The sequence below is a fragment of the Moschus berezovskii genome, chromosome 8 (genome assembly GCF_049115385.1).
Source record: "Moschus berezovskii isolate FMDL1 chromosome 8, NW_MosBer_1.0, whole genome shotgun sequence".
NCBI classification, from domain to species: domain Eukaryota; kingdom Metazoa; phylum Chordata; class Mammalia; order Artiodactyla; family Moschidae; genus Moschus; species Moschus berezovskii.
The window spans coordinates 49,191,511-49,217,862 of record NC_142467.1 but is presented as its reverse complement, the minus strand read 5'-3'; the positions used below and the strand labels follow the sequence as shown (position 1 = coordinate 49,217,862).

The window sequence follows — 26,352 nt, the reverse complement described above, 5'->3', positions numbered from 1 at the left end:
CCACACCCCCTCCGAGTTGCCCTGCAGCCTCTGCCCACACTATTGCAGTGGGGCCCTCGACCACCAGGCATGGCAGGCTCCATTTCTGCATAGCTGTGACCTTTAGAAAACTCCTCTTTGTGCTGAGATGGACTTGGCCTCCCCATGGCTCCCACTAGTTGCGATTCTGGTCCCAGAAGCCCCCACAGGCAAGGACCCATAAAAGTCTCTCAGAAAGCGAGGGAGAGACTAAGGGCCCAGAGTCCTTTCGCAACCAGCAAACAGACCATTTTAAAATGTCCAAGGCCTGCAGGCTCTCCTTAGGATAAAGACCAGCCCTCCTGCTGGGGCCTACAAGGTCCTGTTCCTGGCTCCAGCCAAGCCAGACTTATGTCGATCCTCAAGTCAGCCATAGTTCTTCACTCCCTCCCACCAAGGCCTCCCCAGCATCTTACACAGAGCATGGCACTTAGAACATTAAACTATAATCAATGGAAGGAATGGTTTCAACTCCTTCATGGGGCAGTCACCATCCCTTTCTTCTCAACACTATTTGAGAAACCTGGCCCTCTCCTCCACTGAGACCAGAAAGTAGCAAGACTGCCCTCAAATTGGGACAATCCTGGCAGATTAAAAAGTTATCTTTTTATAAACCAAGGCCCATTACCAGGAGTCACACTCACCTGGTTCCGTAGGCCTGGCTGTAGGTGAGTCCATCACTTGGGAGCTCTGATTACGAACCCCTCCACAGGGCAGTTGCCAGGTGTATTCTGGCTGCAACAAAACTGGTGCTTAGTAATCAATAACCATAGTAGCAGCTACTGTGCCAGAACAGGACTAAGTTTATATTAATCAACTGTAACTGAATCCTTACAACAACACAGGTTACCAACCCCACTTTACAGGTTGGCAAACTGAGGCTCAAAGGGGTGGAGTAACTTGTCAAAGGTCATCCAGCTTGGCAAGTGGTCAAGCTTTGATTTGAATCCAAGGCTCTATAGTCCCACAGTATGCTCCAGGGTTTGAAGATGCACGTAAGGAATGGTCATGGGGGAGAAGAGCGGGGAGAAGCGGATGGGACGGGGGCAGCTGGCACTGACCGGTTGAGGGGGGGATGCCTGAGAGGCTGTGACAGGGGCACTGAAGAGAACGAGAGAGGGGTCAGAAACTCTGGAGACAGAATGATAAGGAGAAACAAAGGAGGAAAAGGGAAAAGGTAAACTGAGAAGGAAAAGCGAAGAAAAAGCAAAGGGAGAGAATGCATGGTGAAGACTTTATACCTGGTGACATGTGGAGGTCATGAAAAAGGTCAAACTCCTGGCCTGGCTGGCAGGAGAGAGCCTTCCTGCTGGCCCTGCTCCCTTACCCAGCCTTTTCTGTCCCATACCAGGGCCCTTGAGCAACCCTGAGCTGGAAGGTCCTGCCCCGGGGATGGCAGGCTGCACACCACAGTCTGTTCCCAAGGGGCCAACGATGCAGCTTCTGACCTTCTCACTTGACCTTGCCCTTGGCATGTGTCTGGCTGGCCTGTGTGTGTGTCCTGGAGTGAGGGAGGGGGCACGGACTCACCAGACGGAAGAGGCGTGAGTTGGGAAGTGGGGGCGGGTGCTCCATGGCCGTGGGGGGTGGGGGGTAGCGGATCTGGGACCAGTCCTCAAAGCCGGGGTGTGGCCCAATGGGGGGCATGGGTGGGTAGGCGTAGGGGCAGGCCCCGCAGAGGTGCTCCGGGTGGGGCTCCAGGTGGTAGCGGTCTGCCGAGGTCTGCAAGAAAGATGGCATCTGGCTCTGGTCTGTGACAGGCTGCATGGGCCACTCCAGTGACATTCATCCCATCTCCCATTCTCCACTTAAGAGTCTCAGTTCTCTGAAGACTGGCATGTGGCCATGGAAGGCTGCACATGGGCCCAGAATATCAACTATGATGACAGCTGGTATGCCCTAACACTTGTTCTTTACCATGTTCTGTTCTAACTGCTCCAGCTGCGTTTTTTGTTTTGTTTATAAAGCACTTAGCACCACATCTTAAACGGACAGAGGACCTGACATGTAGTCGAGCTCATAATTCATTCTGTCATCTGCTGGGTGTGTGTGTGCTCAGTCACTCAATCGTGTCCGACTTTTTGTGACCCCATGGACTGTGGCCTTCCAGGTTCCTCTGTCCACGGAATTTTCCAGGCAAGAATACTGGATCAGGTTGTCATTTCCTTCTCCAGGGGATCTTCCTGACCCAGGGATTGAACCCGAGTCTCTTGTGTCTCCTGCACTGGCAGACAGATTCTTCCCCACTGTGCCTCCTGGGGCCTCATTAGTTAGCTGGACACCTGAGCAACCAATGCCTCCCCCGTCAGACCGCGGCTCCCTGCAGGAGGTAAAATGCAGTGACTACTGCCTCCTCCCTCAAGTCTCCTCACCTTTGCTTTCCTCTTCTGCTGTCTCAGGGCATCTTTTGCCTTTTCCTCATCTTTGAAGGCTTTCAGCTGAGAGAAAGAGGGAGGGAGAGAAGTCTAAGTCTGTCGGCAGAGGCACTTCCTGGCCAGGCCTGGATCCAGGGCCTAAGCAGGGTGGACTGGCCAACGCACGAGGCGGTCACTCTGGGCCGTCCGGCCCGGCCCAGTGGTGGGAAAGGGCCTGGGGGGCAGAGCACGGCCCAGGCTGGGGACTGCGGGTAAGGCCTGCTCACCGTGGGCGGTCTGAACACAGGTCAGGACGGCTGCATGAGCCTCACCGCTGCTGTGCCTCGGCATCCACACCTTTTAGCTTCAGTGTGGGAAAGAGTGGATGGCTCAGAGCTAAGTCCTACTTTTGCTCTCTAAAGGCATCAAAACTGATTGTGGAAAACCAGGGCTAGGACAAGTAGAGAAGGGAGAGGACTTTCTGAGGGCCATAGAGATGTATCAGCAGAGCTGGAAGGAGAATCGGTGAGTGTCCTGCCAGCCAGTGTCGCCAGGGCCCTCCAACCCATGCCCCCTCCCCATGGGCACAGCCAGCTGCCCTCTCCTCGGTCCTGCTCTTCTCACCTGGGCGTGGGACAGCGTGACCTGGGCTTGCAGTTTCTCCACCTGCTTCTTCAGCTCTTCCTTCTCTTCATTCATGCGCTCCCGGTCACTACGCTCCCTCTGGAAGTCCTCCTCAAAGATCTTCACCTAGAGGGGAGGTGGGAAGGAAGGGAGAAGGGGGTGAGGGAGGAGGGACAGTTCTGAGTGGGGGACCAGACCTGCTCAGACCCAGAATCCTGGGCCTCTGACAGGAGTCAGGCATCAGAGCTGGTTTTACCCTGTCTTGAAAATGCCTATGGGGAGAGGAATAGGTGTACCTCTGGCCCCAACCCCAACTACAAATAGAGTAGTTCTGGGTCCCTCGATCTTATATTTTGGGCTTCAATCTAGGGCTTTATTTGAAAAAAGGATCCATGGCTAAAAAACACAAAACTGGTCAACAGTCATCAAAATTAGTCCCATCCTTCCATTCTGCAGAGACCCACAGAGAGGCGGAGGCCACAGAGACAGTCTGAGTGGAGGACTGGAGTTCAGGTCTCCCGGTGCCAAGAGCAGGGGCCCTACAAAACTCTCCCCAGGCTCTGGGGTGGGGGCTGGCACCCTGGCGGGGAAGGGGCGGGCGGGGCCCTGTCTCTGCAGTTTCACTTCCTCACTGCAGATCAGTGAGAAGCTGACCAGGCTCAGGACGATTTAGAAGGATCTAAAGCATGGCAGCAAATAGCACAGAAGCATGTGCGAGAACCAAAGCCTTCTCAACTTTCTTCACTCCCGTGTGTCCCTCAACAAGAAGGTCTGCATTTTAGGCTACTGTGTTTAAGCACCTCTTTTGTATTTAATTTCCCTTAAATAAAGGGACAGAGGACTTAAGCACAAAGCCATGATCAGGCAGAAGTATCTAGCTAGAGTTTAACAACACAGTTTTGCATTTACTGTATTTATTGCTTATAGTTACTTTCTAATTATGACAAATAATAAATGGTTTCCCATTTGCAGGAGAAATCTAAAGTTCCCTTTTAAATACATTTATTGAGTTTATTTAAACATATGCTTCCATGACACACACACCACTATACATAAATAGATAATAAGGATCTACTGTACAGCACAGGGAACTCTACTCGATACTCTACAATGACCTACATGGGAAAAGATCTAAAAAAAGAGTGGATATATGTATAACTGATTCACTTTTCTGTACAACAGAAATTAACAGAACATAATAAATCAAATATACTCCAGTAACAGTTCATTTTAAAACATAAATTTAAAAAGTTTTGCTTTCAAAATATTAGGGAAATAATAGCAGAGCTGGGGCATCAAAATGTTTAAATCATGACAGTGGTGGAGAAATGACCTAGATAGGGATACACTGCTGGCAAGGATAAACCTATACCAGACAGGAGTCCTGGCCAATGGCCAGACAGTGGACTATGGATTACAGCTTGCATGACTCAAGGTCTGTCCTACGCCCTCAGGGATGCTCCAACTCCCACTGGGCACCACCTACCTAACCCGTTCCCTTCAAACTCACCTGCTGTTTCAGCAACTCGTTCTGCGTGAGCAGCTCCTGTTTCCTTAGCAGGCCTCCAGCTCCTTCTGGGCTCCCGAATGCTGTTGGAGAGGACGGGGAGGCCTGAATGCTCAGTGCTTCCTCCAGGGCCTGGAATCAGGAAGAGAGGAGATGGGCCCGTGAGCAGAAGCCCTGGGAAGTCAGGTCCCATTGAAAGGGTCAGGCCCCACTGAAAGACCCTGATCATGATAAGGATAATAACCACCACCGTTTAATAAATGCCATCTTACAGATGAACACTATACACACATCATTTTACTGAATCCAATCCATAGTCCTAGGAACAAAAATTGTGACCTTCACCCTCATTTCATGGATGTGAAAACTGAGGTTCAGAGAAAGGGTCCAAGGTTAGACAGCTAGTAAGTGGCAAAGCAGGTATTCAAAGCCAGTATGTGCTCTTAACCAGCAGCCTAAACTGTGGTCTTTATGTGGAAAGGAGAAATCTCCCTTTCCCTGAGGATAAGTGGCTCAATTCTTAGCAGCCAGACCTAGAAAGAGCACAAAGTCCTTTGGAGGAAGAAGCTCAATCTCCTGGACCTGCCCAGAGATTCTCCAGCTTCCGTAACCCATTCCCACCAAGCTAACCCCTCCATCCCCAGGTCTTCTGTAATTAGATTAGCCTGGATTTTAATTTTGATGTAATTAATATTTTACCTTTCCGACCCTGAAAATGGGCTGAAATATCACCAAATAACATTTTGAGATTTTTTGTAAAAGCCCTGTTTTACTACCTTCACAGAATACTTTCCCTTGCATAAACAGTGTGCTCACAAGTTGTTCATTAACTGGTTTTCTCCTTCCACTCTGTTAACATTTTCTTGAGAACTTTGGAACACCTCTCAAGACTGGCCATCCTCATCACAACCCAGACTTTAGCGCCCTGGACATCAGGGCCTCTGTTGGCCATGTGACAGCACTGCTCACAGTGCCTCCCCGGACCCTGGGGAAACCTTGCCCAACGTGGACTCAGGCCCCTCTTTGTCTCCTTGACTTCCCCCAGAAACAAGAGGAAACTGCAGAGCCAAGAGTAAATTCAAGGGACTTTCCTGGTCCAGCAGCTAAGACTCCAAGCTCCCAATGCAGGGAGCCTGATTTCGATCCCTAGTCAGGAAACTAGATCCCATATGCTGCAACTCAGAGTTCATATGCCACAACTAAAGATCCCACATGCTGCAGCTAAGACATGGTGTAGGCAAAGAAAATAAAAGTTATGTACATACATTTAAAGCGTAAATTTAGAATGCTCGAGGGAAGGCTATGACTGCACCTCCCCCTCCGTCTGTCCCATTTTTCTGATGAGCAGACTGAGGTCCAGGGACAGGGAGAGCCTTGCGCTGGTCATCCTTACAAGTTTCTGTCCCCAGCCACAGCACAGAAACCTGGAGGGCAGTGATCCTGCCTGGGTCATCTCTACAACCAGCACCACATATAATATTCTGCCTGGATTTAGAGCCCCAAGTCCCCCAGCTTGGGATAGATCCTTATTTTCAATGAGAACAAGTCCCAAAGCCCCACACTCGGCATCATCAATGTTTATCCAACACCAAAACCAAGCAGAGTCACCCCAGCAGGGCTGGGACCCAGTGAATACAAACTCACAAGAGAGTCTGCTGTGAGCAGAAAGAGCAGGCAGACAGAACAGGAGGAAAACCTAAGCCTTCGAGAAAGTTTCCTTTCAAAGCCTCTCCATCAGCTCACTCCTTTACCCTGCACTAGAAGGTGGGCAGGGCTAGCATGATTCCAGCCAGGGTTCAGATGGCAAAACTGAGACCCGGATAGGTTACAGGGGCTATAACTGGGATTAGAACCATCCCCCAGCCCAGCCCGCTGCCCCTCACCTTGGCTCAGAGCGGAGGGATCCCTTTACCTGGGCTCCCCTAGCTCTAGCCCCACCCCTGAACCGGGCCGCAACTCCCTGGATTCCCCTTCTCGAGGGCAGGAACTCAGGCCAGAGCTCATCCACTCCCTTCAGTGAGTTTTTCCTGAACACATGCTTGGTGCCAGGCACTGGGGGTATGTGCCCTGGTGAAGACGCACACCTCCCAACACTGGATGGGAGGACGGGCCGTCAGTAAGTAATCACAAGAAAATGCCAGAGGGGTTTGAAAGAAGCTGCTGGTGTTTCAGCCACAGAACAGGGAAACTCGAAGGAGACTCGGGAAGGCCTTCCTGGGAAGCGGTGTTAGAGCTAAACCGGACTATGAGTGGCTGGCACTGTGTGAGCAGACAGCACGTCCAAGGGCCTGCCCAACTCATTCAGCCGGGCACTCAGCATGTGGGCAGCAGGGCAGAAGCAGCAGAAACCCTGGGGCAGCGCCCAGGCCCTCAGCACCCTTCCCCTGACCCAGGAGTCACCCCTCCTGAGCTGAGGGTTGAGGGTACCAGCCATGGGGTGGGCTCTGCAGCAGGGCTCAGGGAAGCCCTGCCCACCCCCGGACCTTGGCTGCACCCACCTTGTTGAGCCGCTGGATCTCCTTTTCCTGGTACTCTCGCTGCCGGGTGAGCGGGCTCAGCTGGTCCTGCAGGTACTTGACCTTCTGGCGCAGCTCCTTGGCCTCTGCTGTCAGATGCTCCCTATCGGTCTACAGGGGACACAGGGCTGGTGACAGGAAGCCTCTGCAGGGGGCCCACACCCGCTGACCGCCTGCCTTGTCCCTGGGTGACCGCACCTCCCCCGCTCACTCTCGCTCCACAGCCCCACGATGCTCATGCACAAGGCCCTGTGCAAGACACCCGCGTGAGAGTGGTAATGTCCACACGTCCTTGAGGACAGGGCACAGCTCAGTTGAGTGGAAGGCCCCGGGTTCCATCACCACCTCCTCCAACAGTGAGGTGAGCCCTCGGGCATTGTCACAGCCTTCTCTGGTCTAAGCCCATCTATCTGCCATGGATAAGGGGTTCATAACAGTAGCCACAGATGGGCTTCAGGAGATCTGTGAGCCCCCACGCTGAGTGCAAAATTTTGACTGCAATTTATAGAGAGAAAAGCCACAGTTTCTACCAGGCTCACACAGGGGTCTTCTACGATGCACAGAAAGTGATGTGATTAACAGTCTCCAAAAGACCTCTCAGCTCTTACAGTCTCTAACTCTAGTGGAGAAAAGACTCTCAAACAGAAACACAGCATGATGAGGAAAGGGGTCCTCCACAGAGAAACAAAGTCCTATGAGGTTAAAGAAAGAACACTCCTGCTGAAAAGAAACTGGGGAAGGCTTCAAGGTGGAAGCCCCGCTTCCATACATACTATGGAACAATCCAGGTTCTTTATGCCAAACAGTGACAGCTGGAAAGGCCCTCAGAGAGCATCGAGTCCTAGAGTTTTTATAGGACTATCCAGAGGTGACTTATCCAAGACCATACAATGAGCCAGAGCTAGATAAGAATCAGGTCTCCTAATTCTGGTGCTCTCTGTTCCCTTGCAAGCCAAAGGGAGAGTTTAAAATAGAAGAGGGCAGTATGGTGCAAAGGCCAGGCATACCCACACAGAACTATTTCTGTGTATTTATGTGTGCTAAGAGGCCTGGAAAGATACATCCAAATGGAAACAGTGATGACCACTGGGGAGGGCCTGCAACTGGGGGATGGGGTGGTAAGGAGAGATGGTCTGGGGAAACTCCCAACTGTAACTGTTGTGTGACCATATCAATATTCTACAAACTGGCTGGTGAGCTGCTTTCAGCCAGAGATGACAGAGAGCAGCCTTGGCTGGATCTTGTGGGAGTTATTATAGACTCCCGCATAAGAGGCTCTGGGTCCGCACAGCCTCTATGGCCCCGTGTCCGTATCCACCGGGCCACACTTTGTTCTGAAAATTCCACCTCTCCCCGAGCAGACCAGGAAGTCAGATGCCAGGAACTTAGCCCACCCACTGACAGGAGCCAGGGCCAGGCTGCCTGCCCTAGCTGTGACTGTGCTCTCACAAGAAAAGACTGGCAGTGTCCCCACAACACACATCCCCAGGGACGGGACGGTCACCAGAGCAGGCTGGCTGCTCGGAGAAGGCCCCTGTGGATGGGAGGGACTCTGAAATGCAAACCACGTTGGAAATGGCCATTTCTAAGTCAGGCAAAAGCAGCCTCTGCCTAATTCTCATGAAGATGGAAACACGGAGAGCCTGGGGGTCAAACGGCCTTTCCCCTTGAAGCTATCCCAGGATCAGGGCCTTGACTGGCGTCAGTCACACACACGACAGGTCAGGTGCTCCTTCTCCAGACGACCTGTTCCCACTCCCCCCACCGCCACACCCCCTGGATGAATCTGATCTCCCTTCACGTTCTCTCCCTGTAACTCCTCCCGTGCTGTACTTAACACACGTCCACTCATTTTCTTCTGTAATTAGATGTTCTCTGTCTCTTCCCCCAGGGGCAGGGTTGGCCGTTCGCTGCTGACTCTGTGTACCCAGCGCTGTGCCTGGTACATCACTGTTGAACGGTGACCGGATGAAGGACTAAAGGAAGCTCTAATGCTGGAGCTCCTCCCCGACAACAGCCATCACCACTGTGCAGGTTCCACAGCACCCACCCCCATCAAGTGTGCTAGAGCAGGCCTGGGAATCTCTTCACATTTTGTGCTTCCCTGTACAGTTCCCTAGACCACGAGACTTTAACAGAAAGCTCTCCATATGAAAAAAGAAAAAAATGAAAAACATACCTAATCCAATCTCGATTTTCAGGTGGGAAACTGAGGCAGAGCTCAGGAAAGCGCTTTTGCCTCAGGCCACACAGCCCTTGACTACCGGAGTCAGAGAGGGAACCGGGTCTCCCGACCCCCACCCCCAGCTCCTGGCTGATGGGGAGAAGAGAGCAGGCCTCTGGAGCTGAGTTTGCAAGACCCACAGTCATACTTGCCTCCTCCATTTCTATCTTGGACTTGGCCAGGAGCAGCTTGCGGTCAAAGTCGCGTTGCTTCTGCTCCCGCTCGGCCTCCAGGTCGGTCACCTGCTTCTGCAGGTCTGCCAGCTTCTGTCGCAGCTCCGTGATCTGGGAGCAGAGACAGAGAGAGGGAGCCTGTGAGGGCCGGGGTGGACACCCACAGTCCAAGGCTGTGGCGAGGGAAGCAGCATGCACAGCACTGAGGATGCCCTGAGAGCCCAGCGGAGAAGCAGGGGTGCGGCCTGGAGCTCCCATCACCCTCACAATACCTTCTGCTCGTACTGTTGCTTCATGGACCGGAAATGCTGGTCCCATTGCTTGTTCACTTCCAGCAGCTGCGGGGGAGAAACTGGGGTTAGCAGGAGATAAGCAGAGGAGGACCAAAGAGAGCCAACGCCACTACCACCAGCTTCACAGGTGCGTCGTGCAGCATGTGTGAGTGCTGGGTCCATATGCTGCCTTGATCCCATGCTTCTCACAACCTTTCCTCAAAGTGAGTCACCTTCATCAACTGCCACATTTTACCTTCACCAGGAAAGCAAGACTAAACCAAGACACAGAAACAGTACATAATTCTGGTATAGAATTATGGGACCCACACCCATGCAGAGGGCAATTCGGGACTATGTATTAACTTCAAGTTCTCTTTAACCAAATAATTCCACTCTGAAAGATGTAGCCAAAAGAAGCACTTGCACAAGTGTGTAAAAAATATGTGTATTAGTGATCATCTCAACAACGTTTATATTGCAAAAAAAAAAAAGATCAAGGCAAACCTAAGCATCGGAAGTAGGTTAAGGAAATGATAGAATTAAACAGAAAATGGAGCACTGCACAGCTACTCAGAAAGTTGGGCGCCTGATACACTGCCTATGTTCTGAGATGACACTAATTACTTGCCATAATTTTGATATATCAACAATTCTTCAGTGAAGGAAAACAATCCAACATCATTAAATTAGTAAAACAATGGAAAGGGCATCCTTCCCAATTCCAAAAACATTAAAATATGATAAAAAGTACTCAGAATTAAAGAATCACAGAGTATGCTTTTATATATAAATATAATAAATACCCTCAAAGATACAGCTAATTTTAAGAAAGGAAAAGAGCAATCTACAATGTGGTATTTTGATATCATTTTTACAAACATCATACATTAGTAAGTACACAGACAAAATTCAGGAATATGCGAAGAACTGTTATCAACTGTGGTCATCTCCAGGAGGTGAGATGCTCCATCTTTTCATAATGAGTATTTTTTTATATTATCTTTGTAATAAATATATATATCTTACAGCAATACAGAAAGAAAACTAAAATGAATATGCATCTAAACAGAAGATCAGTGGAGCCCAACTTTCAAATGTGCTGGAGGATAAGGGAGGGCAGAGAGGCCCAGGGATTGAGACAAGGGCCTGAGCTGAGTGGGGAGGAGTGGCTCGGTCAACGGAGAGGATTAGGCTCCCACCTCTGGTCCAGAAACATCAGGGAAGGAATATGCATGAGACACAAGGGCAAGAGCCTTAATTTCTGGAGACTCTTGGCTGACTGGGAGCAGTGCTGCAAGCAGGCAAGGCGTCTCTCCTTCTGTGACAGACCCTCCTGAGCCAGCTGCGTGGCGACAGGTGACAGGCTCCCCATTCCTGACGCTGCACTTGCCTCCTATCACAACTTCTCGCCACCGTTCAAGGTTCACCATGGGAGCCTTTCTAAACTAACCCTCCCTCCACAATTATAGGCCATGCCCTGAATGCCATGTCCTCAGAGTGACTCCTATGGGCAGGGGGACTGGTCAGGAAACAAGAGCCCAGGGCAAGGCATGTCTCATCCTTGGGCAGATGGTTCAGTGGTCACCATGACAACTCATCACAGAGACCAGTCAGAGCCAGGGGCCAGGAAGGGCCTTTGTCCTGCTGGTCCCGGAAGGGGGGAGGATCTTCCCTGACCCCCAGCACCCCCTCCAGCCACCTACCTCTGTGCGCTGCTGCTCCAGCATCCTCACCTTCTTCTCAGCTGCTCCCAGGGCCCCCACCTCTGGGATTTTACTTGTCGTCACGCCAGCCTGAGGAGGAACACAGAGGGGCCTGCAGCAGAGCCTCAAACAGCAATTCTCACCCACTCAGCGCTCTTCCAAGGCTACTGACCCCTGAGACCCAGCTTCCCTGTCTCCTGCCTCTCTACCCTCTCACCCACCAGTCCCAGCCATAACTGAGCCTCTTAGGCACGTCCACAAAGACCATTATTCCCCTTCCCTGATCCTCAGCGGCTCCGAGGCCCTTCTTACCCCCGCGCCCTCCCCACAGACACTTCTTTCCCTGGTCAGGCTCTATCTCTATGGCACTGCCAGCTGCCCGCTCCTCCTCCACACATCAGCCAAAAGTCCTCTGAAGGCAAGAGTTAACTATTTTTAAAAATACTTTATAAAGTGTTTATTTTTCAAATGTTTTATTAAAAAATATACAAAGACACGTGTGCATGTGTGATCAGTACGTGTATTTCCTTGCTCTGGCCTCTGAGAGGGCCTAAAGCAGTGTCACTCAGGTAACAATGAGCACAGATCTTGGTTTCTAAATAGCATTCTCCAACAAAAAGAAACAGGGCTCCTTGGAGAAGTGGTTAATTTCATGGCTGGGGCAAGGAAAATATAAGGTGAGTATAGAGCAACTTGTGATGCTATAGAAAGTAAGGAAGTGTTCAATCATCATCATCAGAAGAAAGGCATGTCAAATGGGCATAGGAGATAACTTGAAAAGAACTTCTTATGACCAAAGCAGGAAGAATTTGAACAAGAAAATAAATCACAACGGTGTTGGGTTATAAGTCAAAGGATAAAATATCCTGAGTCCATATTAATAGAAACAGATGAATAAAAAAATAAATGGGGGAGAAGGGACAAGAAGAATTACAATCAGTAAACAGAGAAGGAAGGAGGGAAATCTAAAATCACCATTAGAAGGCTGTAGTGATAATCACGGCAGGCAAGATCTGCCAGTGTTTACTAAATAAGTACAAAGAGAAACAGCGCATCTGCAGTCTCAAGTATATCCTCGAAAATAAATATTTATTAATTACAAAAGAAAAATCAGTTCCTTTATTATGGAGAAACCTGACAGACAGACCCTTAGCCAAATGATCAAGATTGGGTGTAAATGGACATACTGACATCACGGACCCTTGACGTGTTACAAGATGTCACTCCTGTGGTCTTCTTGTCCAAATCCACAACATCAGTCTAATTATAAGAGAACACCAGAGGAACCCAAATTGAGGGACATTCTATAAAATAGCTGAAAGCCTCAAGCTCATGAAAGACAAGAACCACTGGAGCTGTCCCAGGCAGAGGAGACCAAAGAGAGGGCACAACTAAGTGCAACGTGGGATCCTGGATTTGATCCTGGTACAGAAAACGGGCATGGATGAGAAACACGAGAAATCAGAACCAAGTCTGTAGTTTAGTTAATAGTATCGTGGCAATGGTCATTTCCTGGTGTTGATCACTGAACCATGGTTATGTAAGATGTCAAGGCGGGAGAAGGGCACTCTGCACGATTCTGCTACTCTTCTGCACATCTACAGTTATACCAAAATAAAAAGTTTAAAAAAAATGTTTTTAAAATATGAAGCGTTGAGGTGAAACAGCAGAAGGATGTCATCAATTCAGAAACTGAACACCAAAAAAAAGGAAAGAAAAGAAATTGAACACCAGTTCTACCTCTAAGGCCCTGCATAATGTAGGCCAAGGTCCATACTCTTAGTACAAGATCAAACAGGACAGGCCCCAACCTCTGACATCCTGTAGGCCTGACACCATTTGTCCTGGAGTCACTGCCCACATTCTCTACATTCCTTTCCTTCCCACTCCCCCCCCCCCCCCCCCCACACACACACACACACACACTCCTGTGACTTGGCAGGCCTGAATGAACTTGTGAGGCTCAAGCGCCCCTGCAGGCTAAGGTCTGTAAGTACACCACAGAACCCAGAAGTAAGGGGAGAGGGCTAGGGGAGTCCTCCAGGGACGCCACCTCCTTTAAGAAAAGTGAGAGATGGGCCTGCCCCTAGAAGCCTGATGCCTCCTGGAGGGGAGCTGTGCTTAACACTACTGGGGAAGGAGGAAGAGGGGTTGCTCCTGGAGGTGCACCCTTAAGCTACACAGAGAATGAGTGAGTGTGAACGCAAGTCGGTCCATCGTGTCCGACTCCTTGTGACCCCATGGACTGGACTCCAGGCCAGAATACTGTGTGGGTCTCCTTCTCCAGGGGATCTTCCCAACCCATGGATCAAACCCAGGTCTCCAGCATTGCGGTGGATTCTTTACTAGCTGACCACCAGGGAAGCCCCTGTCCACAGAGAAGAGAGACCAAATCTGTCATTAAAAGTGACAGTCAATGTTCAGTTTACCACTTGCCAAGTGCTAAACCTACTTCACAGGCATCACATCACTGAACTCTCCAATCACCCTCTGAGGTAGGTGTTATTATCGCCATCTCACAGAGGAGGAAACTGAGGTCAGAAAGTTCATGCAACCTGTCCAAGGTGGCAGCGCTGACAAGAAGTGGGTTGAGCCTGCATTTAACCCACATGTAACTGCAAGGCACAGGCTTCACCATCACCTGCAATGCAAGCCTCTTATGCGACCTTCCTCCCTGGCAAGGCAGTAAGAGCATCTGATCTTTCCAGACACCAGTGATGTCAAGGGCTTTGGAAAAGTGATGAGGGCTGCCCACACTGCCATGAATCCAGAGGAGATCAGGAGAATCCATAAGGCACTTCCACAAGAGGGCAGACAAGGCAGGCCCTGATGTGAGGCGTAAACAGAAGAAGAGAGGGGCTTCGTGAGCTGTGAATCCGAAGGCCATTCATCAGCACGTCGCCCTGTCACCCCATGTCTGCCTGACAGCAGCAGGCGGATACCGGAATCTGAACAGTGTGATGTCACACGGCCTCTCCAAACCTCCTGCCATAAACAGCCATGGCAGCCTCATGAGTAACAATCCCCGCCCTGCCTCCCTGAAAGGTAGAGAGGAAGTCCAAACCAGACAATGAATTTGCAAATCCTGGGTAAACTCTACCTTGTCACGTAGTAATAAGGAATTAAGTTATTAGGATAATTATTGCTATTACACAAATGTGGGGATTGTTAAAGACACTGATGGCTGTGCAGCCATTAAACCTCATTAGAGAAGAAAAATATGTCAGTAAAAAGCTGGTACTCAGCTCTGCAGGAAGATACAGACCAGGCGAGGGGCCAGCCAGCTCCCATGCAGGAACTGGATGTGAGCCAGCACTGGGAGCGGCAGTGGGGAGGAGCCAAGTGGGCCCAGGGCATTTGCAGGCCTTGCTGAGTCAGCCCACACCCTCTTCTCCGCATGTCAGAGGCTCCCAGAGCACGACCACAGGAGCTTTAACACAGTCCCCTCAGGGGCTCTCTCAACCTAACATCCTAAGTCCACTAGGAGTATCTGAGACATTAAACTGATTCTGGGAGCCACCCTGTAAGAGACTGACAAACTGGAATGAGTTTAGGGGAGATGACCAGACAGCACAAATGACTCGACACTGGCTTTACGAGCAATGACCGAAGAAGATGCAGCTGTTCAGCCTGGAGAAGGTGTGGGGACCCCACAGAGCCACGGTCACAGCCCACAGGCTAAGCGTGTGTTCCAGGGAATGGGACGCTCCCTGTGGCTGGCAGCAGAATATGGGCTGAGAAGTGGAAGCTCCAGGGAGGTGGACTGTCAGAACAAGCCAAGGAAATGCTAACAACTAGAACCTTCCAGCAGTGGGACTGGCTCACTGCCCCGGAGGCTGGGCACTGGCCATCGGGATCTGGGGGAGAAGTTTCTAACCACATACCTGCTGCAGTGCCGCCGCCCCCTTCTTGCCTGCGCCTTCCATCTTGGGTGAGCCTGGCCGCCCGGAGGCACCGTCTTTACTGCTGCTCATCAACAACTTCCTAAGTTCCAGGTTTTCCTCCCTGGGTTGGAGGCAAACAGAGAGGTCATACTGCCGGCCCCAGGTAGAGAGACAGGGGGTCTCAGACATCTTACTCGTCTGAATTGTAGCTGAGTCCTGGGGAGTAAGGAGAGTCCCTGAGACCTGCCCTCAGGTGGAACCACAAATGGCATCCTCACAGCACTCTGCACGACCTCTCTGAAATTCTCTGATCTTCACTAACAATCTATCCCCAACTGTGGGATGTCTGTATACACGAGATCTTCAGGATACATCCACACTGCATTAAATAACCCTGGATTTGGACGTCCCTGGTGGTCCAGTGGTTAACACTCCAGGCTTCCATCGCAGGGCGTGGGCTTGATCCCTGGTCAAGGAACTTAAGATCCTGCATGCTGCGTGGTGCGGCCAAATAAAGAAATAACCCTGGATTACACTCTCTTAGAAAGTTCCACCCTTTCCAATTATCCTCAGACATCCTGTATGGGGTAAGTCTCAGTTTAGTGCTCACAGGTCCTGAGCACCTCTCAGGTGCTTGCAAATGTCCTGTGTTGACTGAGAAAGAGCAGCCTTCAAGGTTCAGAGCCTTCAGTGGGCAATTCACCAGAATTAATCATCTTTCCATTTTTGTTGTATTTATTGTTGGAGGCATCTTCTATTCATTCCAAGTAATGCTGTTTTCCAGTTACTCTAGTGTAAGTTTTCTTTAAAATAATCTTCAGTAAAAACATGATGCAAATTAAATTCTTAAGAAAATAATAAAGTAGGTGATAAAAGATACAAGACAAATGGTACTGTGGATTCACGTATGACTGAAATATGGATTTCTTCGTATTCTGTTTGCCAGCTGGGTTCCATGTGAAAATAGCCTCAGTTTCCCTCTGCAGGGTGAAGGGTTTGGCCCACGTGATCTCAAAGGGCTGAGCTCTGATAGTCAAGACCAGTGTTTCTCTGGGGTGATCCTGGACCCACTTACACTGTAACTACAGAAAACGTGTTTATGGGCCCACTGGAAAATGCAGACACCTAGGTCTCGCCCCCAGACCCACTGAATCAGAATCTCAGCACAGGAGAGAGGGTGGAGAGTGCAAACTTGCAACGCCTTTCTTGAACCTCAGTGTTTCTGACGCACAACTAAGTCTGAGACCAGGAGCCAGCCCAGAAAAGCATTCCCTGAAGGTTCTCAGGAAACAGAGCAGGACAGGATGGTGACCAGCAGAGGGCAGCAAAGTCCAGAGCTCTGTCTCCAACAGCCAGCAAGCTGCTGCTAACAGGCAGGTTCCCAAGAAAGGAGTGCACTTTCGTCCAGACCTTCTGAAGCTCTGAAGGCACTTTATACACAAACACTCCTCACGGCATTAAATGGACCAGAGAGGAAATACTTGAGGAGAAGGACCAAGAGACCTGACATCCAAAGCAGAGCTGGGCACAGGGCTCAGCGCTCTCAACCCAGGAATCAGTGCCACACACCACTGCCCTCCTCTTGCCCACCCGGCTCCTCACGCCTTCTCTGCGGAGCCTGGACTTACCGCAGCCTCTCAGCAGCCTGATCCCGCTGTTCCAGGCCCTTATCCAGCTTGGACTTCAGGGCCTCGTTCTCTTTCCGAAGCTGCTCACAGAGCGTCTGCAAGGCAGAGAGAGGGAGATGGGGGCAAAGTAAGGGAAGGAGTGCACCCCAAATGCAGAATGATGCTGGAGGATGGTAACCACAGCACGTCCCCACACGATATCCCCACGGCACGGCCTCACCCAATTCCTCCTGGGACAGCAGGAGTCAGGCCAAAGCCCCACCCAGGCTCCTCTCTGCATCAGCTCCCTCAGGAGCCAGCCACGAGGAGGCCTGACCAAGAGTCAGCCACAAGGCCTTCTGGTTCTCCAAGGTCATCCCTCCTCCTCTGTTCCCACCTCCTAAAATGCTCTTCCACACCAGCTGTCCCCTGGCTGACTTCCACTCCTGCTTCCAGTCTTAGCCTGAATGTCAAACCTCCTCCAAGAAGTCCTCCCTGACTCCCACATCTCAGGTAAGCCAGGTCACCTCCGTTATCCTTGCCCACAGTCCCCTGCTCTTACCCTCCCGGCACCTGTGACAATTAGAGCTACAGAATCATCAGTGTCATTACTTTCTTTGTGTCCACCTACCCCACCCCTACGAGTCTATAAGCTTCCAGAAGGCTGCGATCCCCTCGCTGCTCTTGTCCCCTGCAGGACCCCCACCTAGCCCAGGGTCCAGCACAGCTCGACACTTAATTCCGCTGAAGGAACATATAACCGAATGACTGAACTGCCAATTAATGAAGGACCGTAAAGACCTGAGTCCTAAAAGGCCTAGGCTTAGGTGATCTGGAGAATGCATGAGGCATCGGAAAGGGGGGGGTGGCGGTGAGGCTGTCAGCTGGCGAGCAGGAAGACAGGGCATCCGGGCAAGACCTCTCCAATGTCCAGCGTGGCTCAGGACTCCCTCACTTTGAGGCACAACTCCTTCCCTTACAAAGTGGAGAAACGACACCTCTCCTGCCTCCCTTACAGGGCTGCTATGAGGACCTGCAGGACCGGGAAAACACAAGGGCCTCGTGGGCTGCTGGGCCCTTGACACCCTGTGAGGATGCGTGTCTGAAGTGCTGTGAGGTGGGGGACGTGGAAGACGGGCAGCCAGATTCAGGGCCTCACAGATGGGAGGAAGGGAGTGGCTAACTAGTAACGGTGATGTGCCAGGTCGGGACTAAACGACTCAATCTTTCATCAGATATCTAGTGAGCGCCTAACCTGTGGTGCGCCTCCACTCACCCCCTCAGTGGAGCCTCACAGCTTTCCCGAAGCTACACGATTCGGCTCAGTTTTAAATGCTGGCCAGGGAATTCCCTGGTGGCCCAGTGGTTAGGACTAGGCGCTTCCACTGCCATGGCCCAAGGCTCAATCCCTGGTTGGGGAATTAAAATCCTGCAAGCTGAGGGGTATAGCCAAACACAGGCTCTCTCGCTCTCTCTCTAGTCCCTAAGTCGTGTCTGACTCTGGCGACCCCATGGACTGCAGCCTGACGGGCTCTTCTGTGCACGGGATTCTCCAGGCAAGAACACTAGAGTGGGTTGCCATTTCTTTCTCCAAAATGTAGGCTAGGACAGATTAAAAACAAGTGCATAAGGTTGCATAGCTCTTAAGAATCACCACTGGGACTAAAGTCCATCTGGCAGACCCTAAATGGTGCCTTTCTCCCTGTGATGAAAGACCCGAGAAGGGAGGTGGCACTCTGTGAGTCGGGCTGGAGGCAGAAACAGTGATATTTACCAGACCTTTCACCCACTCCCTCCTGTTTCCCAGGCTTGTCATCATCATATGACCAGTTGTGGCCAATGAAAGCAGAGTGGAAGTGACAAGTGTCAACTCTGGGCTGGCTCATGCACAATTCTCTGGTCTCTTTTTCCCCGTGGCTGCCTCATATTCCAAAGGGCACAAGACAGTGGGGGCGCAGAAACAAGCCCCTGCCACACAGAACAGGAGGGAAAATGTTTACAGTATGCAGGGAAATTTCAGAGCTACTTGTTTCCACAGCAAAATCTAGCCCCCTCTGACAGCCTGGAACTCGAGGGTAATCAGACATGAAGAAACAGAAAACCATTATGACTGATTGCAATGTCCATCAGAGGCCTCATGCCATGCCTGGCCTTAGAAATGCTGAGGGAACCAAGAAACAAATCAATGAAAGAATGAGGAGGGACCGGATTAATCTACCTCCACCCACAGGATGGGAAAACACACAGGATGCCACGGCCCTGGGCAGGGCCTCCAGGGAACAGAACGTCCTGCTTTGGGCACTAACAGAAGGCCAGAACGAGGCTTCACGTGCTATCCTTCTGAGCAAGAGGCAAATACCCTGGGCACAAAGCAGATGGAGAGAGGTCATCACAAAGGTCACTATCTTCCATCAAAGTGGCTAAGAGAGCTCACGTGTGAGTCCATTTGTTCACTCATTCATTTACCAAACGCGCATTCCGCACCTACGAAGTGCCAGACACTGGCAGCGGTGGGCATGTCAGACAAGGCACCCACCCCTTTTGTGAGGCCTACATTCTAGCAGGGAGCATAAAGAAAAAAACAAATACAAAGAAACCACTTAATACAATTATTACAAACTATGGTAAGAGCTAAGAAGGAAACAAATAGGAACCTGATAGGAAAGTAAGGGATGGAAGTTCCTGGAGGCCCGGTGAGTAAGACTCTGTGCTTCTAACACAGGGGGCACGGGTTCGATAACTGATCAGGGAACTAAGACCCTGCATGCAGCACAGCACGGCCAAAAAAAAAAAAAAATCTGAAACAGAATATGTGTGTGTGTATGTGTGACAATCACTCTGCTGGATGCCTGGCCTAGGAAGGAAATCTAACTTCATTCTCACAGCACAGGGAGGGTTATGAAGGGGAAGTCTCCTCCACTGGGGAGGCAGGCTGGGATGGTAGTTAAGAGCATGGACTCTGGAATAGACATAGAGGTTCAAATTCTAGCTGCACCATCTACTAACTGGGGGACCAAAAAAAATCACCTCTCGAGGGCTGCGGCCCCCCCTGTGCAGTGGGGATAATGATGCTCCTGCCTCAGGGGGCAGGGCAGTAACATACAAGGGGCCGGCCCCTGTCCCCTCCCTGTCTACACCTGTATGTGAAGAACAAAGGCAAGGATGCTGCCAACCTGCCGCATCCACCGCCTCCACAGTCACCCCAACCATGAATTTGCATCACCCGCCCCACCATTTCTCAATTTCCTTCCTCGTCCCCTCATATGAGTTCTTTACCCCGCTTACCACCTTGAACAAGAAGCCTAAGATGGGTCCCCAGCCACGCCCTCGGAAGTCCCTGTGGTCCCCTGGACGCCCCAGAAGAGCTGGAGGAAGTGGAGGGGGAAGCACACGGCCAATCCCGGGCCACCCGCCCTGGGCCCGGCCTCACCTGTAGGATGGAGGTGCGCTGCTCGTTCCTGTGCACCTTGGAGGCCAGCCGGTTGAACTCGAGGGCCATGCGGCCCAGGTGCGTGAAGAGCTGGCTGCGGTCGGGCTCCTCGGCGCACACGCTCAGGGTGGTCTCCAGGCGCTGCAGGTGCAGCATCACATTGCTGTCCTCCCGGGGCGGGGGGCCCAGCTCCTGGGGGTGGAGGGTGGGGGCGGGCCGCTCTTCACCACGCTCTGAGCAGTCTCTCCAGCCTTCCTCCCTCTGCTTCCCCATTCCTCATGACTCAGTTTCCCCCTCTGATCCCAGCTCAGCCTGGGGAAATTCTCCAGTTACCCAGGTTCCCTGTCTGGGGCTGACTCACAGGGCAGGCCCCAGGACTCCCAGGCCACTGGCTGCCTCACCAGTGGTGGAGCCGCCTTCTTCCCACACTCCAGGCCTCGCCGAGGGCCTTTGGGTCAGTCACGTGTTTATGGGGCCTCAGAATCCTCATCTACTGCAGGCACACAGCCCCTTTCTTCCCTTCCGCCCCACAGGGTTCCCCTGCAGGTGAAGTGACACACGAAAGCGGCGAGCCCAGGAAAAAACATCACCCTATCCACAGCACTGCTTCTTCCACGCAGCAAGGCTCGGCCAGCAGACATCGAAACTGTCTATCATATCTGTACCTGTGTCTTCTGGGGAATGGTCCAAGCGTTCACCAGCTTCTCAAAGGACCCAAGACTCAAAACACACTAAGAAGCATAGCTCTAGAACTTCCCTGGTGGTCCAGTGGTTAAAAGTCCATCTGCCAATACAGAGGACTCAGGTTTGGTCCCTGGTCCGGGAAGATCCCACACGTTGCAGGGCAACTAAATCCATGTTCCACAACTACTGAGCCTGCGCTCTGGAACTCATGAGCCGCATCTATTGAAGACTGCATGCTAGGAGCCCATGCTCTAGAACGAGAAGCTGCAGCGATAAGAAGTCCGTGCACCACAGTAAGTGCTTAGTTCCTGCTAAGAACAACTAGAGGAAGCCTGTGCGCAGCAGTGAAGACCCAGCACAGCCCAAAACAATTAATTAATTTAAAAAAGAAAGAATCATAGCTCTATATAGTTCAAAGATACCCAGTCTAGTAGAGAATTAAGATAGGAAGCAAACCATAGGCAAGATAGTCCAGTCTCAGAACCTATCACTCTCTCTCCTCTGTCTAGAACACAGACAGTGCCTTAGCTATGCCAACACCATGTCCAAGGATCCACAGGGTACCTGACAGCTGACTGCCTTAAGATCCCAGCTCCCCAGCCAGGCACCTGAGTGCCCACCTTCCCCTGCCTGAGCCCCGAGGCTCCACATCTCCTCAGCCTTCATTCCCCTGGTGTCCCCTCTGTTCATCCTTCCTGGCCCTGCCCACCTGTGAGCGGCTCTAGCAGGCCCTCCATCACACTGATGCAAGTCACAGCTACATGAAGCCTCAAGGCTCAGGTCTAGAAACCAAAGTGCGGGGAGAAGAAGGCTGCACAAAATTGCCCCATGAGTCAGTGGCAGAGCCAGGGCCAGACCTTGGGCTTCCTGATGCTCCATCTGTGGTGACTTCCCTCGTCTGAGCTCCACAGCAGTGGAAATGCCCTGAGGGCCACAGCACGGTGTCCAGTGAATGGCTCTGTAATACTGCCAGCACCTTATTCTAACAGGTGCTGCTGCTTCAATTCTGCCTTCATTCCCCCACTGCCTCTCTCCATACAGGGTCTGAGGTGGCCAATGGTATTCTTTTCAAAGCTGGTGACCTGTGTCATCTCTCTGACCTCTCCGACTGGCCTGTAAGCTCCCAGAGGACAGGGAGGATGTCTTGTCTTTGCTCAGTACAGACTAAACTCACGGTGGGGTGAAGGATGAACCTACTGACGAGATGAAGTTCAGGGTCATAGAGTGAAATGCATTCAGAGCAGGCGGCGGGGGCTTGGGTGGGGGGTGGGGGAATCGTGCCTCCTTGGCCAGCTTCTCAGAACCCTCAGGGACACAACAGGACCAGGGGCAGACATTCCCAGGGGATGAAACACAGAACCTTTCCGATACCCAGAGCCTCCCCATGTCGCCAAAGCCTCGCTAGTGTAAGCTGCGTGGCAGCCTGATGGAGACCTCACCCTGGGGACTGACACACACAAGAGACAATCAGTGAACTAAAGATACCTTTTGTATCTTGCCTTGCTAATTCAATATTTTTAATTTTTATATATTAATGTATTTTTCGGCTTTTAACTTGAAATTTTAACATTTTAATCAACTACTCATAGCTTAAAGAGTCAAACTGTTCTCCAAGGTTTGTAATGGGAACCAGTAGTTTCTGCCTCACTTCCCTCCACTCACCAGTTCCCACTTCCCAAAGCCTTTCACTTTAAAGAGCAACATTCGTGCCCCAAATAAGGGGCATCAGTGAAGGGTAAGACAACCTGCTGCCTGTATAACAATCAAAAAATCTCCAAGGGAGGAGGGAGGGAGAAGGAGGAGAGGGTAAGAAGTGGAAGATTTCTGAAGAATGTTCATGCCTTCCTCAATGGTTCTCCAGTAAGTCTGCCATTTTAAGAGAGACCAGGGTGACATAGTTGGAATAAAGGCAGCAAAGTAGGGTAAAGGGGGGACCAGGTAGACACCTCAGAGCTGGTGGACTGTATATGTTTGTGTGTGTGTGTGAGCGAAAGGTTTAACCTCCTACCTACATGACCCAAAGGGGGTCCTGGGGGGACCCAAGGGCCTGCACAAAATGCCAATCACCTGCCTCAAGCAGCTCTGGGTTCCTCTGACCCTTTCTACTCTACCCGGGCTATGAGCCCGCAGGCCCAAAGGCTGAGTCATAGTGTGCAGAGGTGCTGGGCGCTTGACGGAGGCAGCAGGGCTGGCAACGTGCCTGGACTTTCACAATGGTCGGTACTCGTGTGGTCCACGGGGAAGTCACCAGTCACGGATTTGCATATGTGAGCGAGAAACACCCCCCCGGTGCTGGCCCCTCGAGCCTATCCCAAGTGACTCTGAGGTGCCGAGGGGATGTGAGCGTGTCCTGTGCCTCTCACAGGGGCCAGGTGACTGAAACAGAGAGGAGATGGGGGATGTGCCCAGGGACCTGCCGTCCACTCACCATCGCATTTCTGGTGTGGCCACTGCTCTCCGGTGAAGAAGGCCCCTCGGTGGGCACCACTTCAAATTCAGAGGAGGTGTTCTGTGCAGAAAAAGGGAGTCAGGGGACACCTGGGAAAAAACCCCTCGCCCCTCCTCTACGGACCCTATAGCTGAGAGGGGGCAGAGAATGGAGGGACAAAAATCCCTCCTCATGTCCAAGTCCTCCGGGCAGCCCCTCTGTGTGGGAGGAGCCAGCCCAGGCTGAGCTCACAAACCATGAAGCAGGAATAAATCCCAGCAAGTCTGCTGGCAGCCCACTGTGTGACTCGAGGTCACATCCTCTGTGGACAGTTTCCTCATCTATAAAACAGGGATACTGGGCTAGCTGACCTTCAAAGTACTTAGCATTTTAGGATCTTATCTTTTTTTAATGGCCTTGCACTTATAAAGTGCTTTCATGAGGACTTCCCTGGTGGTCTAGTGGTCAGGACTCTGTGCAGTGGGCACAGGTTCTTGGGGGAACTAACATCCCACATGCTGTGCAGCACAGCCAAAAAAAGAATAAAAATAAAATGTTTTCATGGACTCCATTTTTCTCTCCAAGCAACCTGTGGAGTGGTCAGAAGATTATATCCCTATTGGACAGAGGAGGAAACTGAGGGCCTCTCACTAATAAATGCAAAAGTAGGACTGCATTTCAAGGACCACAAATCCAACATCCCTGTGATGGCACCTGAGCCATGTCCCAGACCCTGGCGTCTTCGACTGGGCATCTGGGAAACACAGGCAGCAGTCAGTGTGGCCACGGCCACAGCGGTCCTGTGCCCGCCTTGCCAACCCAGTCCCAGAGATCCCAGGGGAGTGGACTGATCTGGGGTAAGTCTCAATGAGAAACTGGCAAACTGAGAGAAACTTTTTCAGGACACACGCAAATCTAGGGTGAACCAGAACTCCAGACTTTGCCATGTCTCCCAGCCACTCCAAGTAGCAGATACTGGTTGTGCAACCAACTGACAGGCCGCTGGACCAACAACTAGCTCTGGGACTGCTGCTAAACCTAGTTGAACAAAGGTTAATTCAGCCTTCCCTCGTCCCAGGAAAGGGCAGGGATCGAGGGATCTCTGTGCTCAGCTCTGCTGAGCCCCCTGGCCTCCAACTTTCGAGGCCTTGGCACTGCCCCATAAAGCCTCCCTTTCCCTCTACTCCTCCTCAGCTGTCCTATGACCTCGGAAAACATTCTTCTCTCTGTGAATCTCATCTGTGGGACAGAGACTCTAAATGATATGACCACCCTGAGTCCCTTCCAGTCCTAGGATACCAAGTCGACCTTCTCAAGGCAAATCTGCAGAAGACAGTTTTGGAGCCCCTGTTGAGAAGGTGAGCTGCCTGTCACATCTGCCTACTTTCTGAGCACTGTGCAGTCGATACGTGCTTAACATTACACAAGCTGGCAGATGGGAGGAACTCCTTGTGCATATCAGGGTTTTCCTGGTCAGACTGAACTCTGACCTTCATTTGAAAATGAGGAAACCAAGGCCCCAGAGAGACTGAAATCAACTCGCCAATATCACCTAGCAAATCAGAAACAAGGTTTCCTGACCCCAAACATCTCTCTTCCTGTTCTGCCAATGGGATCTCGAGATCTAGGCAACTTTCTCCATGACTCCAAATGCAACTTACACTGGATGGAGGTTTGGGGACTGGCCCTGGCTTGTCGCTTGGGTGTGCTGGGTCAGCAGGGGTTGCTGGGACAGCGGTGTCCTTTCCTGGAGAATTGAGAAAACGTGTGTGAGAAGCAGAGAAAGAGGAAAAGCCCAGATGCCACCCCCTTAAGAATGGCCTTGGCCTGGAGAGTTCTCAGAGCTCCTTCCACGAGTCTGGGGAGACGGAAGGTGGTCCCAGGATGACGGCCCTGGAACAACAGGGCAGAACGTGGGCAGAGACCATCTTCCCTGCTCTCACTGGGGAATCCCACGGTGACCACTGCTCCTTGCTACGTTGGACCTACCTCCATAATGACAGGGATGACAATTTACAATTAACAAAGTGTGTTTAGTATTTACTATCCTGGCCAATTCTCAAGACAGCTTTGTATCCCCACTTTAAAGGTAAGAAAACAGGCACAGAAAGATCACCCATTGATCCCGCTGGCAACTGCAGAACTGGGCTCTCCCTCCCTGAATTTCTGGGGCTCTTGACCCAGGGAGCCCCTTGAGGGTAGCTGCATGGTTCCTTCCTGAGGTGAGTCTTGCATCCATCCAGGACTCAGCAAATACTATTGAATATAGTAGAACTATATGTAACCTTGTTTTGTATTTTCCTAGCCTTGTATGTTATCACATAACACATATTTTTCATAATTTTTTTAAAAAAGAAAACACGATTGAGTGGACAAGTGGAAGCTGGCAATGCCCGCTGCCTGCAGCACAGCAGACTCTGAGATCATCAGTCTCCTCCATGTGTCCATTCAGTAAATGTCACCAGCAGCCGAATGGAAGCTTGGCACACTGGCCGGGGCTGAGGCCACAGGTTAGGCTGGAACTTAACCTGCAGGAACCATCTGAGTCCTTTTCTTCCCTAGTTTCAGACCTTGCCCTGGATGCAGAGACATGCCAGAGGAATGCACGTGATCACATACAGGACTTTAACCCTAATTCACAGTCGGCGCCTTCCCTTAATAGGTGGTATGTGGACCTGACATCTGAAAGGCGCTGCTGCAGGCTGAGGGGCAAGCCCAGTTCTGCCATGAGACTCAGCCTCCCCACCTGTAAAATGAAAGCGGGGCAGGGTAGAGACCAGAGAGCTTCTGACTCAGATGCCAACTCTAGCGACCCGAAGGTGTTGCCTGGAGCGTGATGCCTGGCACATAGTAACTGCTCATCAAATATGCGCTGAGTAAGTTATACTGATAAAGATCCTGAGCCCACATCCTGGAAGGAGTGGA

General features: G+C 51.4%; 1 protein-coding gene across 7 annotated transcripts in view; it reads right to left on the bottom strand.

Moving 5' to 3' along the window:
• The window catches only part of TNIP1 (TNFAIP3 interacting protein 1), a 50,910-nt gene that overhangs the window by 971 nt on the left and 23,587 nt on the right, over window positions 1-26,352 (bottom strand). For 5 of the 7 annotated variants that reach the window (XM_055428819.2, XM_055428820.2, XM_055428817.2 and 2 more), the window contains 14 exons: window positions 25,089-25,174; window positions 23,428-23,508; window positions 20,316-20,507; window positions 16,907-17,001; window positions 15,279-15,399; window positions 11,395-11,484; window positions 9,689-9,754; window positions 9,396-9,527; window positions 7,002-7,130; window positions 4,507-4,635; window positions 2,997-3,122; window positions 2,391-2,456; window positions 1,549-1,740; window positions 663-753 (listed from right to left, as the gene is read on the bottom strand). In XM_055428819.2, the coding sequence (XP_055284794.2) occupies window positions 663-753; window positions 1,549-1,740; window positions 2,391-2,456; window positions 2,997-3,122; window positions 4,507-4,635; window positions 7,002-7,130; window positions 9,396-9,527; window positions 9,689-9,754; window positions 11,395-11,484; window positions 15,279-15,399; window positions 16,907-17,001; window positions 20,316-20,507; window positions 23,428-23,508; window positions 25,089-25,174 (1,596 nt within the window). The remainder of the gene's footprint in view (window positions 1-662; window positions 754-1,548; window positions 1,741-2,390; window positions 2,457-2,996; window positions 3,123-4,506; window positions 4,636-7,001; window positions 7,131-9,395; window positions 9,528-9,688; window positions 9,755-11,394; window positions 11,485-15,278; window positions 15,400-16,906; window positions 17,002-20,315; window positions 20,508-23,427; window positions 23,509-25,088; window positions 25,175-26,352) is intronic. The other 2 variants (XM_055428822.2, XM_055428821.2) reach the window with 1 other exon arrangement.